Below are 14,091 nucleotides of genomic sequence, written 5' to 3'. Positions count from 1 at the left end.
AGGACACAAAAGTAAAAAGCATTCTTCTTTGCACAACTGCTCCAATGCCATCATGTTGCGTGGGAATCAGGGGTGAACAACCCTTTTCAGAACCAGCCACAAATTCTCTATTGGACTGAGATCTGGGCTTTGACTCCTGAACATTCACCTTGTTGTCTTTAAACCATTTCTATAGCTTTAGCTTTATTCTCGGGTCATTGTCTTCATGGAAACAAAATCTTCTCTCAAGCTTCAGTTCTCTTGCAGACTGAATGAGATTGTCCTCCAGGATTTTCAGTCCCCCACATACCTTTTAGTGAATTCTAGTCAAGATTTAATACGTTTTCTTCGACAGTGTCTTTCTCTTTGCCATTCTCCTGTTTGGTGAAGAACCTGGACAACAGTTGTTGTACGCAGAGTCTCTCCCATCTCAGCTGATAAAGCTTGTAACTCCTCCAAAGTAGTCATAGGTGTCTTGGTGGCCTCTCTCACTAGTCTACTTCTTGCACGGTTACTCAGTTTGTGAGTTCACCCTGATCTAGGCAGATTTGCATACGTGGCATATTCCGTCCATTTTTTGATGATGGATTTACTGAACTGAACTCTGGGGGATGTTCAGCGCCTTGGAATTTTTTTCATATCCACCCACTGACTTCAACTCTTCAATAACCTTTTCTCTGAGTTGTTTGGAGTGTTTGAGGTACTCTTTAAAGATTTTTTAGTGAAAACTCTCACATACTATTGTCATATGGTACACAGTCTATAAGTTAACAGCATTACAAAGCTGCATGAGACTGTTATATAGCAGGAGAAATTATTTGCTTTTTTTAAACTTCCAACACAGAAGATACAGAGTCTTGTTTGGTTCATTTTAAAAGCATTTTAATGGCTTTTTTGCACATATGTAACAGAGATGGGGAGAAGTCTACGGGTGCAGATCCAACTAGCAGTGACCCCTGGTCCACATCACACTGACTACCTCACCAAAACCCCCCCCAGGCCCCCACCCACACCCACCCACCCACCCCATCGTGGCATTTTTGATTGTGCAGTATGAAGAAATATCTTGTTACTATGGTTACAGTGACAGAGGAATGCACACTATATTTATCAAATCGCCAGAGATTGTAGCAAAAAGAAAAAACTAAACAAGAAATATTTCAGGACTTTTGACTCAGTGAAGAGGTTTTCAGTTACTCCAAGTGTTTCACCAACAAAAAACCTTAGCCCCACCCAACCAAACCCCACCTCCAGCTGTGGAAAAAACAAGCACACCCTTCTGTAACACATTGGGGGTTCATTCATCTATTTGGCATGTATGGAAGTAAACTAATGACAAAATTAGCACAAAGTTGGGACGAAACAGATTCAAGCTTTGATTACTCAGGTAGTTGTTAGAGCAGAGTTTGAATTTGTGGGTTGGTTTGAAATCAAAGAGTCAGTTTTGAAATTTATTAACATAGGCTAAGAAAAGGTGTAAACACGCTTCCATAGAATATGTCAATGTCAAGCTGTTGTTAATTTTTATTAGCTCTGTTAGAGATTGCACAACTGATCAGCAACAAGAGTATTAATTCTTTGAAAACCACTGGATAGTAAAAATTTTGGCTGTAAATTCAGTTACACTGCAATTTGAGTGCCTTGAAAAGACTTACTTTAGGTTGTTAATGGTTCAGAGTTTGAACCATAACATCAGCAGACTATCAAGAGCACAGCAGCCAATTTAGATGTAACATGGAACAGGAAGTCTGTTTTTATTGAAAGGTCTAAAACCTTAAGAGTAGCAAAGACTCTGCCCTTAAAACTGCAATTTTGAATCTGTTTTGGCACAAGTAAATTACAGCGCAGATTTCTTTCATTAATCTTGTCATTAAAATACTCCCGTACAAAATAAGTAACTCATCACATTTCACTGCAAGATCTTCGGCTGCAAACGTCCGAAATCTTAAAATATGGAATGCTGAAGCCAACAAGCAAGCGATCATTATTCTGCAACATTACTCACTTTCAGTAAATGCTTTATAACCAACTCATCCACTTAACAGCAATGCTTAATTTTGTTTTTATAGTACATCTACGGCTCCATACTTGTCAGACTAAATAAACCTTAGACATAGCTTAAACTGTGGAACAGAAAATACATACTGGAGGAAACAAAAACATATTCCAAAGAACTAAATGTAGAGAGTAGAAAATAAAACTTACTGGATGATCTTAAGTTTGAGCAATCAAACATTCTTACTGGTCTCAGTTATTTATTCCCCCATCGAGCCAGCCGGGTGGAGCCGACTCGACAGCTCCTTCATTCAGATTTGTTAAGTGTACACATTGTTAGGTTTTCAGGTAAAGAAAGTTATACTCAAGTGAAGCTTATAACGGTTGGTAGGTCTTATTAGTAGTAATAATAATAGGTGAAATTAAACACAGGTTTATTTTCAACAGTTTGTTATACACAAGTTATACATACAGTTCAAAGCACCGCAGGGTAATGCTCTAAATTACAGCCGCTGTGTGTGATGCTGCAGGAATTAGACAGCACCGCAAATGAGGAAAATCTGCTTTTCACAGGTTTATTGCAAAAATTCAACCAGTAGAAAAGCAGAATTAGTCAGTGCACAAAAAGCTGTTTAGTTTTGTTATTAAAATTCAATGTCTTGAAATTTTTAGGACTCTCATAACCTGATTCTCCAAATCCTGTTTTTACAAACTCCTAAGAGGTGTAATTTAAGAGATTTACCCCGCTGTGGTCTCAGTTTTCCCCACTACAGAGGGATACACGTCATCTTGCAAAGACAAGGCCTCGCAAAAACTGAGGATGGACTCGAACAGGAACTACCTACAACTTCCCCGAAAAACGAACGAAAACAAAACAAAAACTGAGACATCTGGGGAGCGTAAACACAACCCACGAAAGGCAGTAGTTGACGAAAAAGCAGGGGGTGATGAGAAAGCAGAAAAAAGAAACAAAAAAAAAATAGTAGGATATAGAAAACACAAATAATAGCAATAAGAATAATAATAAGGAATAATCTGGGACTTCTCCTCTACATGGTGGTGTTGTTCAGCGGCAAACTCTGGATTTATTTCAATGACAGCAGCTGCCACAGAAGCGTTTGCAGACCCCGTGTTAATTATTTTTCCTTCTATCAATCTTTTTTTTATATTCATTTTTTCCTGCTCCTTATCTTACAAAAACTGAACAGAGGATTCAGGTGGTGTGTTGTAGCTGTACTGTAGCTCTGAGCCAGACCGGACAGTTGATAGGCACAGAGTGGAGAGTTTTGGCTCGGAGCTTGCATGCTGGAGTCACGCTTTAAGAGGAAGAGGAGGAAAGAGGAGAAGAGGAAGAGAAAGAAGGGCTGTTTGGGATTTTATCTGACATAGCAACTGCTAATATACTCTGCTGATAAAGTCTGTTTTTTAACTTTTATTTGTATTATTTTATTTTTTTTACATTAACCCATAATTATAGCATTAAAGTTTTGATTAAAATTTAAACTAATTTACATGTTAATGGTTAACTTTGAGTTATTTCAGTATTAGTTGCTAGGAGCTGACACTAAACTGGTTGACATCTCAACAAATATTTGACCAAAGATGGATTGATATTGAGGAGCGGCCCCAAACAGCACCAGAGGAAAGAGGAAGAAGAGAACGAGAAGGAAGATAAGAGGGAAGGAGGAGCGTCTATTTCTTCTTGCTGAACAGACTGAAGCGTTTCTCCTTGTCTTTCTCTCGTTTGCCTGGGCTGGACTCGGCTGCCGATGCCGCCACTGTGGCGACGGATGCTGGCAGCGTCTGGGCACGTGCGGCAGGGGCGGGCGTGCTATGGCTGCTGGGAGTGATCTCCGTCTTGACGCCCGAGACAGCGGCTGTGATTGCTGAGATCCACACGTTCATCTCCTCCTGGGAGGCAGGACAGAGTGAAGAGGGACAAGGTTAGTTTGAAAAGTAGCACATGTACTGCTGACAGTTTATGACTAGTAAACAAGCAGTATCTTTGTTTAAGTACAAAAGATTAAAAGAACTCTTTATTACTATTACTATTAAGACAGTTACTGATGTAAGACAGCTATTTATGTGCAGTATTTAGTTTATCTTATAAATTCACACATAGCAGTTATCAAGGAAAGCTTGGTCAAAGATCCTGTGAGGAAGTTTCTGTTGATTTTGGCGCCTCCTGTGTGGTGATAGAGCGATATATCTTATCTTTTTGATATTTTTGCCATAACTGTCTTGCTGTTTCTCAAAGCAATGCTGAGGATCCTCAAAATTCTGCAAAGGACTGAGTCCTTCAGACAGAAAGTTTTCATAGATATTTATCATTTGAGGATATGTATCCTTCACTCACAGGAATTACCCACAATCCAGTGGGCACTATTTTCCTTTTCATAAAAAAACAAAAGAAATAGCACAATAGGTCGTTTGCAATCATGTGATCCCAAATATCCATTGGGGGTCAGAAAGTGGGGAACGGCCATTGGCAATGAATAGGAATAGTGGAAAGTTAGTACTTTACAGCTGTAAATGGACCTCTAGCTGCAGTTATCATTGGAAAATGTCTACATACATTGAGTACGATCCTTATACTTTAGAAAGAAGTGAAAGAAGTGGCGGTGATTATCACAAATTACTCAGTCCTGCAGACCTCTAGTGTTGTCTAGCTAGACAAAGAGTGACATGAGTCTTGAGGAGAGTTGTACCAGCCTAAGAGGCTAGCTGAGCTCCTTTAACATGTCAAAATAATCCTCACTTTGTCACATACATAGTTTTGATTAAAACAGTGATCAACTGAATAAACTCTGAATAAACTTTGAGGGGTAGGCAACTGAGTAAAGATGTGCCATTAACAAACGAACCTGTGCTATGAAAAAGTTCCTTTATGTGAGCCACGGAAGCGAGCTCCCATCAGAATGCCAGTGTGCTTCCCTCCATATTTTGTTGTTATTTAATCCACATTTAAATAAAACTGTTACCAACTGAAGAGGCATCAACATTAAATACAGACCATTTCAAAACCAGGTAAAGACTCCTCACAGGAGCTTTAACACTTTAAATTTTACAAACTCTTAACAGATTTCATATCACTCATTGATTGTGCACTGATTTTCAAACAGTGGCTCTATCAGAATAATAAACACTAAACAGAAGGGCTGAACATTAGATTATGCTAAGATTCATAGAAAAAAAAAAGAATTAATAGCCAGTTGAAAAGAAGAAGTTTTTTACTTAATCATATAAAAGTCCAAATTAGATTCACTGACAATGCCCCATACGGATAACCAAGAAAGTGAAATGCCTAATATGAAATTGAATGGTGAAAGGATGTATGGCGGTATTTCTGTATACTTACATCATCTTTGGCTTGGAAGAGATACTCATTCCCATCAGTAATCCTGTGGATCAGTTAGAGAGCACATTTTAATGTTCATTAAATGAGCGGATGAGCAAGTTATTGCTGAGGAAAAAATATTGATTCCCAGCTTCAACAATTTTTTTCTTTCAACATGTCATACACAAGGTTTACCATTTACTTGGATTTCTGACCTGATTTGTGGAAGTTGATATATGATGGATATCTGACATATTTACTTCCCCTGAGAGTATGCATCTCACTAAATAAAATATGTTTAGGTCTCTGGGCTGACTTTTTAGTGACTCTATGAAGTGAGGTTTTTGGCTCTAACAAGGCACCATTTCTCTGTCATCTATTCCTAATGGACAATTCTCTAACATGTTCTGTGCATTTCTCTGTCATATACATGTGCTTGATCTTTCCAGGGAAAAGAATATTCTTTAAACCTGATATGTTTTTAGATTTCAGCTTTTCAGTTATGGCAATGCTCTCTGTCTTCACCGTCACAAAATATTTTAACAAATATGGTTGATTTTTTTTAATCATCAGGATGCTCACTTGAGCTTGAAGACATGCTTCTTTTTCTTGTAGTCCAGCGCCACCTCACAGACGGCGTCCTTCAGGCTGATGGGAATCTCGCTGTGGTAGGGAATGCCCTGACTGGCACTCTTCTGATCCTTATAGAAACCCATCTCCTGCTGATTGATCACACAGTACACGTTGTGCCACGACCTGTAGAGACACAGCAAGAGACCGATCATCAATCACTATCTTTAAAGCCAATATTCCTACATTAAAGTTAGACTTTCACAATGCCCATCCAAAACAACACAGACACTCCTTGGTTGTCTTGGTTTTTAAATTATCTTTTAAAAATTTTTCTCAGTGTAAAAATCCTCAAATGATTCCTACCTGCTAGAAGCCTTCTTATTATGCCCCTCCCACTCATGTTTGCGGTGCAGGAACCCCTCCAGCTGGGATGTGGGAGTGTCCTGCTGGGTTTTAGCAGGCAGAGTTGCTGCTTGGCTGGCCTTGCCCTTGCGAGATGCCCCAGGAGACCCTGCCGGGCTGGGCTCTGACACCCCATTAACCACCTCGCCTCCTTCAACATTATCCTAGAACCAGAAAAGAGAGGAGGGTCAGATGGATAAAGACGGATGGATCGCACTCATAAATACTCTTAAAAAAATAACGTTCACACAGAAGCTTTCAATCAGAGCAGCAGCATGCAGAGCAGAGCACAATCATCGGCTGTACATTCACCTGGGTATACTTTTGAAATACACTAAACCTACTAAGAAATGGTTCCAGAGCAAGAAAAGATATGTGCACTCATGTTATTCCTCTGCAACATTTACAAGTGACTCAACAAAATTTGAACTCATGTAAAAAGACAATAGGATCAAAGCAAACCAAAATAGAGGAGAAACTAATTTCTGGTGAAAGGCAATCTAAAGTTGCAAACAAGTTAAAGAAACTGTGCTGAAATGGCAGTAATGATGCATAATTTTGAAATGTTGTTTGTATGTTTTTCATACTCTGATGATAAAATATGTGCAATACTTTTTCAATTCTAAGGCCATGCCTGCTTTCTTTCTGATGCTAACTGGCAGATACAACATAAAATACAAAGCCTTTTAGATGTAAAAATTCACAGAGAAAATTTTCAACTTATATAACCAAGGTTGCTCGCAATCATAGTATGTCAATTATTTGTAACAATTTTCTATGTACTGGATTACATAAGGATATTGCATTTACAAGCCTTTATTGGCTGATACCAGTGACACACAGATTATCAGCACAAAAACAACTATTATTTCCATTAACATCCAACAATCCTGAGTTTCCCTTCAGCCTTCCAGAAATAGCTCTCTTTGTTGGGCATTTGCTGTAAAATCCAGAGTATAAGACACACTTTCCATACCTATTTTAAATCGAAATAATCCTAGATGCAACTATTAAACCTGTATAAAGAGTCAAGACACACGCCGTCTTCACTGCCAGTACATGATAATGATGCCACTATCATACTCTGCATAAGGTCCAAAACTATTGAAAGTTCACACCATTCATTGTGTACTGAAAGCGACTGCTTCACTGCTCAAAATTTGCTGGAATATGATAAGACAGACAAGACCAGTAGGGGTTGGCACTACTTTTTAATGGCTTTTCTTCCTTGCTAGGTAACAATCCTGCATTGAAAGAAAAAGGAGAGTATACTTTAAAGTAAATAGAGTGCTGGTTGAACTGAAAACACCCCCCAGTTAAGGGCAAGTGACAGAAGGAGGGCAGAGCGGCTATCACTGTAGGTTGAGAGCCCAACTACTCTCCTAAAACTAGTGCAAGCTCCATATGGCCAAAACAAATGGTACTACACAGTGGCACCACCAGCTGTAATCCTCTACACATTGTGTGTGCAATTTATAATCAGTATATTTTTTTTATGAAAACAAAATTGTGAAAACAGCAGATCATGTGTTTAATGGTCTCATTCTTTAAATTTCATAATTTTTTTGTTACTGAGTTGCAGTCTTTGGAAGTGTCCACTCACAAACATCATGACACAAATACATTTGATTGGTGCAACATAACTTGGGTAACAGGCCAGGAGTTATTTTTGCCAAATTATTTGTGGGAAAAAACATGAAACTTTTGATGACTTCACTCCACTCTGCATTACATGAAAGAGGAATATAAGGGTTTGATGCTCAACGTCAACACCACAGATGTGGATGCTGAACTCTGGAAAGGCAGAATAGCTGACAAATGCAACTACCAAGGTTTTAAGGTTTTCTTTTTTGGCTGCTTCTCCTCATAAGGATACTGAATAGTTAAGACAGCCTTTCTGAGAACTGACACATTGGGGAGACAATGAAATAACTTCTTATAGGTAGGAATTCAGTTAAACTTTATCATTCCATTTCCTTATCTGGCTTGTTACTGTTAGTAGTGGTGAATAAGTTTTGTCTAGCTGATGCAACTACCCCCTTGCTTTTCTTAAAACTATGTAGCCAAATGTTGAATCAATTGCCTGTGTAGTATCTTTACATTCCCCTGGAACAGCTTTATGACAGGCCCAGTAAATTGCTTTTCATATTTAGCAGCTGTCTTGTTTTTAAAAGGGTCAGTTGTTTAGCTATGTGTTTTGGTGCGGTGCATGCAGCATTACTCTCTCTCTCACACACGCTGTGGGATGTGTAAATGCACGTGGGAACATATAGACATCCTGGTGTCATCTATGTACTGGAATGTTTATTGTGCACACATTGGATTGTCATCCTGCAGGTGCCACTAGCACCAAAAGAGCCGTAGAGAAACTGCAAATTGTGGACTTTGCTGAACAAAATATAAATTGTCACATAGAAGGAAAACAACTTTGGGAGACTCCTACAAACAAATTGCGGCTTATATATGGGGCATTTCATACTCGTAGATTTTAGCGGGTTGTCATGGTTCCTGAGGGGTTGTTTATCAAAATAAAGTCACACCTAAAGTCACCCTATTTGCCTTTGTTCAACTCAAATCCTTACCTTTCTTCTGCACCAAGTACAACATATCCAGATAACCTATCACACTCAACTGAACTGAACTCCATACAGCCTTCATACAGCTTTTTTAGGCTTTTAAAGGATTTAATAGTGTGAGCTTAGCGCTGGATTCCTGTACAGATTAGAAAAACATCTGCATTGTACATTAATAGCACAGAGAGGTAATACTGCTGGATCAAGCACCGATTACAAGTTACAGAACATGCATGACAAATCACAACACCACTTGATAACACACAACATGGTAGACAGTGTAAAGAAAGACAGGAAAACACAAAATCTCAAACAATTAGCAACAAAATTGCTTGGAAGTCATTACTGGGCATCATTATTGGTGAGGGGAGAATGCGATTGGCCTGGTATCAAAACAGATTTTATTTTTCACATCACACCCACTCCATCCGGATGCTTATTACCATGTTACGGGGGTCTTCAAGGGCAGGACCGATGTTGGACCATCAATTTGAGGAGCTGGATCAATCCTGTGAGCTTTAACGCAAGGGCTGCATGAGCCCAACCAATTCTAGGAGCTTTTAAGTACAACTCGGAAAGACTTGGACCAGTCCTGAGAGCATTTGTTGGGAGCCTTAAAGGTTGAGCTTATCTACCTAAATCAAACCAGGAGTAAGGTTTTTGCAAGTCTGTACCACTTACTTGCTGGTACTTTTGTACTCTAAAACACTTGAACATGAATACCGTCACTTGGAAATTACTAAGTGTCATGACCTTTAATACTACCAAGAAGCAATGGTACAAAATAAGCTACAACAAACACCTGCCTAAGAAACCTGTACTTTAAAGCATTTTCTATAACTTCCTTATCCAAAAATAGTATAGGAGGTAGCACTTCAACTATCAGTCTCCTTTGGAGCCCACCAATCAGAGTCCGGGTTGCAAACCATTTCCTTGCTTTAAAGAGTAGGCTTTACACTCCCCTTTAAAGTTAAAGATAAAGCTTCTAGTTGGGGCTGACTCAGGCTTGGACCAGTCCTTGGTTGTGCTGCTATAGGATTACTGTTAGGGAAATTTCTGCACAAATCTTGCCTTGCCTTCATCCTCTCTTTTATGTGTTCATGGCCCAAGAATATATGTGAATAACTATGCAAATTAGCAATACACTGTTTTTTCCTGGAAGTTTTCCACTGCCTGTCTCAAAGGTAAAGGTTCTAAATGATTATTTTAGCACTATATTAGGCCCTAACAAAAGGGCTACCTCTAGCAGTGTGATCAGATTATTTGTCTAAATCAGAATTTTTCAGAATTGGGGATTGAAACTCCTAATAAATTGGTTGAATTCCTGGAGGGTCCCTTTTTCTTTTTAGCTGCCTGCCTTTTTTCATCTTAATTGGATTGTTTTAAAATACCCACTCTATGCTGAAATGCTTTGTTTGATAGTGAACTAGAACTGTGTGCTGTCTTGTGGACTGTCCTGTGAGGTGTCCTATTACTGTAAAATATCTTTGGAAATTACCTGCCAAGACAAAGGATGATATTAAGCAATTGTGTGAATTCTGCATAATTAAATTGACATGTACTGTAGATATGCTGATATATTTGCACTGTCCTTATGTAATACACTTAATGAAAACATAGAGTAAGATAAATAATAAAACAGAAATTTTTTACATGTTATGGCTAAATGTGAGGATGACTGAGTCTACGTACTTGTATATGAAATTGACAACCATTGAGTTGAATCTAAAATTGCAGGTGGAAAGGTAGATCAAAATATCTACCTTCATAAAACAAAGGCTACACAGTCATGGGATGAAACTACCTTTTTTTGTTGTTTTTCAGACAAATTTGATTACTCATTGAATAAGATTGAAAATGGATAGTTTGTGAATTCACTGAGACACTTTGCAAACATTTACATCAACTAGATGACTTCTGTTTTACTCTGAAAATAAAAAGAAGTTATGTTACAAATGTTATACATCTTTGGCTAACTGCAGTTTGTTACTGCTTTGTGCCCAGACTGAAAAAACTGATTAACATAAGAAAACAAAAAACACGACATTGACAAAAACTCAACTGAAATGCTGATGATGGTGACAGCATGCAACAAAAACACTCTGACAACAACACTGTTTATGGAGAAAGTCACAGCTACACATGGATAACACATACACAGACAAACCAGAGAGGATCTGAGTGCACTGACAGGGTTTATTGTGGAATGTGTGTTAGTCTGGAAACAACAGAGGAATGAACGGACATGCAACAGAAACCAGGAAGAAAAAAATAAATAATAACCATGAAAATAACAGAGGCTGATGATAATGATAATACAAAACATGGTCCTACTGATACAGGATGGTGACTGAAATTTTTTTTAGCAAGGACAATGGAGTAGACAAACACGCACACACACATTCACACAATGGGACATTTCTAAATGCTTGGAATTTCATATTGCTTCAGTTTTACATGAAACTTTGGAATGATTTGATGAGAATGGACAATTGTAATGTGCAGCAACAAAAGTTTAATCATGAAACATTGTTTGGAATGAGTTCATGGGAATCATGTCTGAGTGGCCGAGTAGTTTAATGAAGAAATGTGCTGTTAAGTGAATAGTTACTCACACTGAATGTTATGTGTGATGAAATTTGGTAGAACAAATACTAAAATACAAATATTTATTAAAAAAAAAAAAAAAACATGCCAAATGTGAATTTAGGCGTTGGCATGTAGACACACTTGGGGCAGCTGGGTGAAACAATAAATAATTTGCCAAATTTCTAAGAAAATAGCTAATATTTTATAATCTGTTAAAGAAATAATAATTGTCCCCTTAGATAAAACATTATTTTAAAATAATTAATCTTTGAATTAGAAATAAATACTGCAGACATTGTCAAAATTCAAACACTCCTGTATTTGAAATTCCTTACATTTTTAATCATTTATAATATGTAAAGTGTTGTGAGAGGGGTCTGAGGGCAGACCGTACATCTTTGATCTATTTTCAAAAACTTTCGAAATAAAATCTGATTTAACTTCCTTTTAGGGTTAGGGTAAGGGTCAGGATACCAAAAGTTAAGAGTAAAAAACCTGATTACAAAATGTTTAATAAAGCAGAGTAAACAGTCTGCTTACAGGAAAAAAGGTCGTCATCCTTGAAAACATTCAAAGCAGCAATTGTAGCTAACATAGCTCTGTTGGCTGCAAAAGATACGTACACAATGTGGCTACATAGATAACGTAGCCAAAGCAAGTTAAAAAAGGGGCTACTGAGCTTACTGAGCTTTTCTCTAGCAAGCTACATTTGCTTTAGTTCATGTTGCTAAAGTTAACTTAGCTATAGATAATATAGTTACAGAGCTAATGTAGCAAAAGCTAAGCTCACAAAGCAGCCAAGTAAGCTACATGGGTATGTCATCAATGTAGCTACATAAGCTTTAGTAATGTTTGCTAAAGTACAAGTTGCTAAAGCTAACTTAACTACACTGGCTTATGTATTAGTGTTAATTATGATGCTAGCATAGCTATATTAGCTTTAACAATAGCTAAAGTGAGCCACTGCTCTAGTAACTTCTTTTAAAACAAGTCTATACATAATTTAATCACAGATTTGACTTCTGACCTTTTTCTGTTTCATTTATGAAATGTTTCTTAGTCTGCAATGCCATGTGGTTATTTCATGAATGTAAATGCCAGCCTTTTTTTTATGAACATATTTGAATTTTTAAAAAATCTTGAATGTTGTACTGGCAAATTACACTTCCATTCTCAGATATTCAACGTCTACGACGAATGTCTGTGAAAACAGCCATCAGAGATGTACGGTCTGCAGCCAAACTGTCTTGGTTGTGACTGATCAAGCATAACTTACATTAACCAAATATGCTTCATTTTAAGACAATACAAGTAAGACATTATTTATCTGAACATGATTAACATATACTTTAAAGCTTATGCTACATGCTTGCTACATTCATCTTTGTATGTTATCATTGCTAAATACCTTGGAGACATTTGTTTTACTATGCTAGGTGATGTTTATAGCTTGATCTCTCTCTCTGCTGATGATACCATAATTTATATTAGAGAATTGAAAAGTCCAAATAAAAGAGAAAAAAACTCACTGCCTAAAATAATTTGACAGATTCGTGGCTTTGTGTTGTGAGGGCTGTGAGCTCAGGTGTTCATATTCCAGAGCGTGAGTTTGTAAATGATGACATAAACTAGCAGAAACATTAGCAGCTGAGGGGAGAGGATGACGGGGGTGTCGAGCTGAGAGAGACAGAGGAAAGAAAGGAGGAGGGAAAAGAAAAATAAGGAAAAGAAAGGAAATAAAAAACATATGTATATGTGTGTGTTTTGTGGTCCCAAACTCAGCTTTTACAGTCACAATCACACTAAGACACAAACATATAGATACTCACATTAAAACAAATATTCACGTACCATTAATCTGCCTGGTAAGTTTTGGTTTGAAGAATATGGTGCATCATTTCATAGAATGATTAGATTTCTGTCTGTGGTCGATCATATCTGTCCTATTGACTCAAATTTAAATAATTACTCTTAAAAAGGAATGCTTAGCATGTTAAAAGAGAATAGATGAAACTTGTATATCAGCCTGAAAACATTATTCCCACTAAATACCATCAACAGGATTTTCTAAATTACCTCCCATCACTCTTATTGCTTCCCCATTGCTGTTTCTCTTACTGTAGAGCTTTGAAAATGTGAATTCAAGGCCTCTTAAAGATGAAGATCTAGTACTGTTATTATACTTATATCACAAGGTATAGGTAAAAGATAAAATCAGCATTTTAAAAGTTAAAAACAAAGTATTATATGAAATTAATCAATAATGAGGAAAAAACAACAATAAATGGTGAAGAGGAGTGATAAACATAGGAATAATGTTGTTTACAACCCTGGGTAACATGAGAGTGCAGGATGTTTGTTTACGAGGCCGCAGCCTCATGTGCATGTGTTTATGCTTCAGTGTCTTGTATGTACACATCAGTAATATGTGTTTGCATGTGTGTGTCAGGGTGCAGCGTTGCCCCTGCGGCTCTGCAGGGTGCTGCTGTATTTCTGGTATGCCGGCGAGCGATAACTAACCCTGGGAGACTCCTGATCAGATGGCAGCCCGTTCTGAGACACCGGCTCACCCTCCCTGCAAAAAAAGAAGAAAAAAAAAAGAGTGCAAAAAGAGTTAAACACACCCTCGATCAAAATTTAGAT

At 37.7% G+C, this 14,091-nt stretch overlaps 1 protein-coding gene across 2 annotated transcripts in view; it reads right to left on the bottom strand.

Annotated features, from left to right (window-relative positions):
- Positions 1-1,009: 1,009 nt before the first annotated feature.
- Positions 1,010-14,091, bottom strand: part of LOC121511054 (spectrin beta chain, non-erythrocytic 1) — a 187,238-nt gene continuing 174,156 nt past the window's right edge. For both annotated transcript variants that reach the window (XM_041789564.1, XM_041789562.1), the window contains 5 exons: positions 13,969-14,023; positions 6,248-6,450; positions 5,894-6,067; positions 5,333-5,375; positions 1,010-3,885 (listed from right to left, as the gene is read on the bottom strand). In XM_041789564.1, the coding sequence (XP_041645498.1) occupies positions 3,667-3,885; positions 5,333-5,375; positions 5,894-6,067; positions 6,248-6,450; positions 13,969-14,023 (694 nt within the window). In that variant the 3' untranslated portion in view covers positions 1,010-3,666. The remainder of the gene's footprint in view (positions 3,886-5,332; positions 5,376-5,893; positions 6,068-6,247; positions 6,451-13,968; positions 14,024-14,091) is intronic.

This window comes from Cheilinus undulatus, linkage group 6 (assembly GCF_018320785.1).
Source record: "Cheilinus undulatus linkage group 6, ASM1832078v1, whole genome shotgun sequence".
Classification (NCBI taxonomy): domain Eukaryota; kingdom Metazoa; phylum Chordata; class Actinopteri; order Labriformes; family Labridae; genus Cheilinus; species Cheilinus undulatus.
This window is presented reverse-complemented; position numbering and strand designations above follow the sequence as displayed.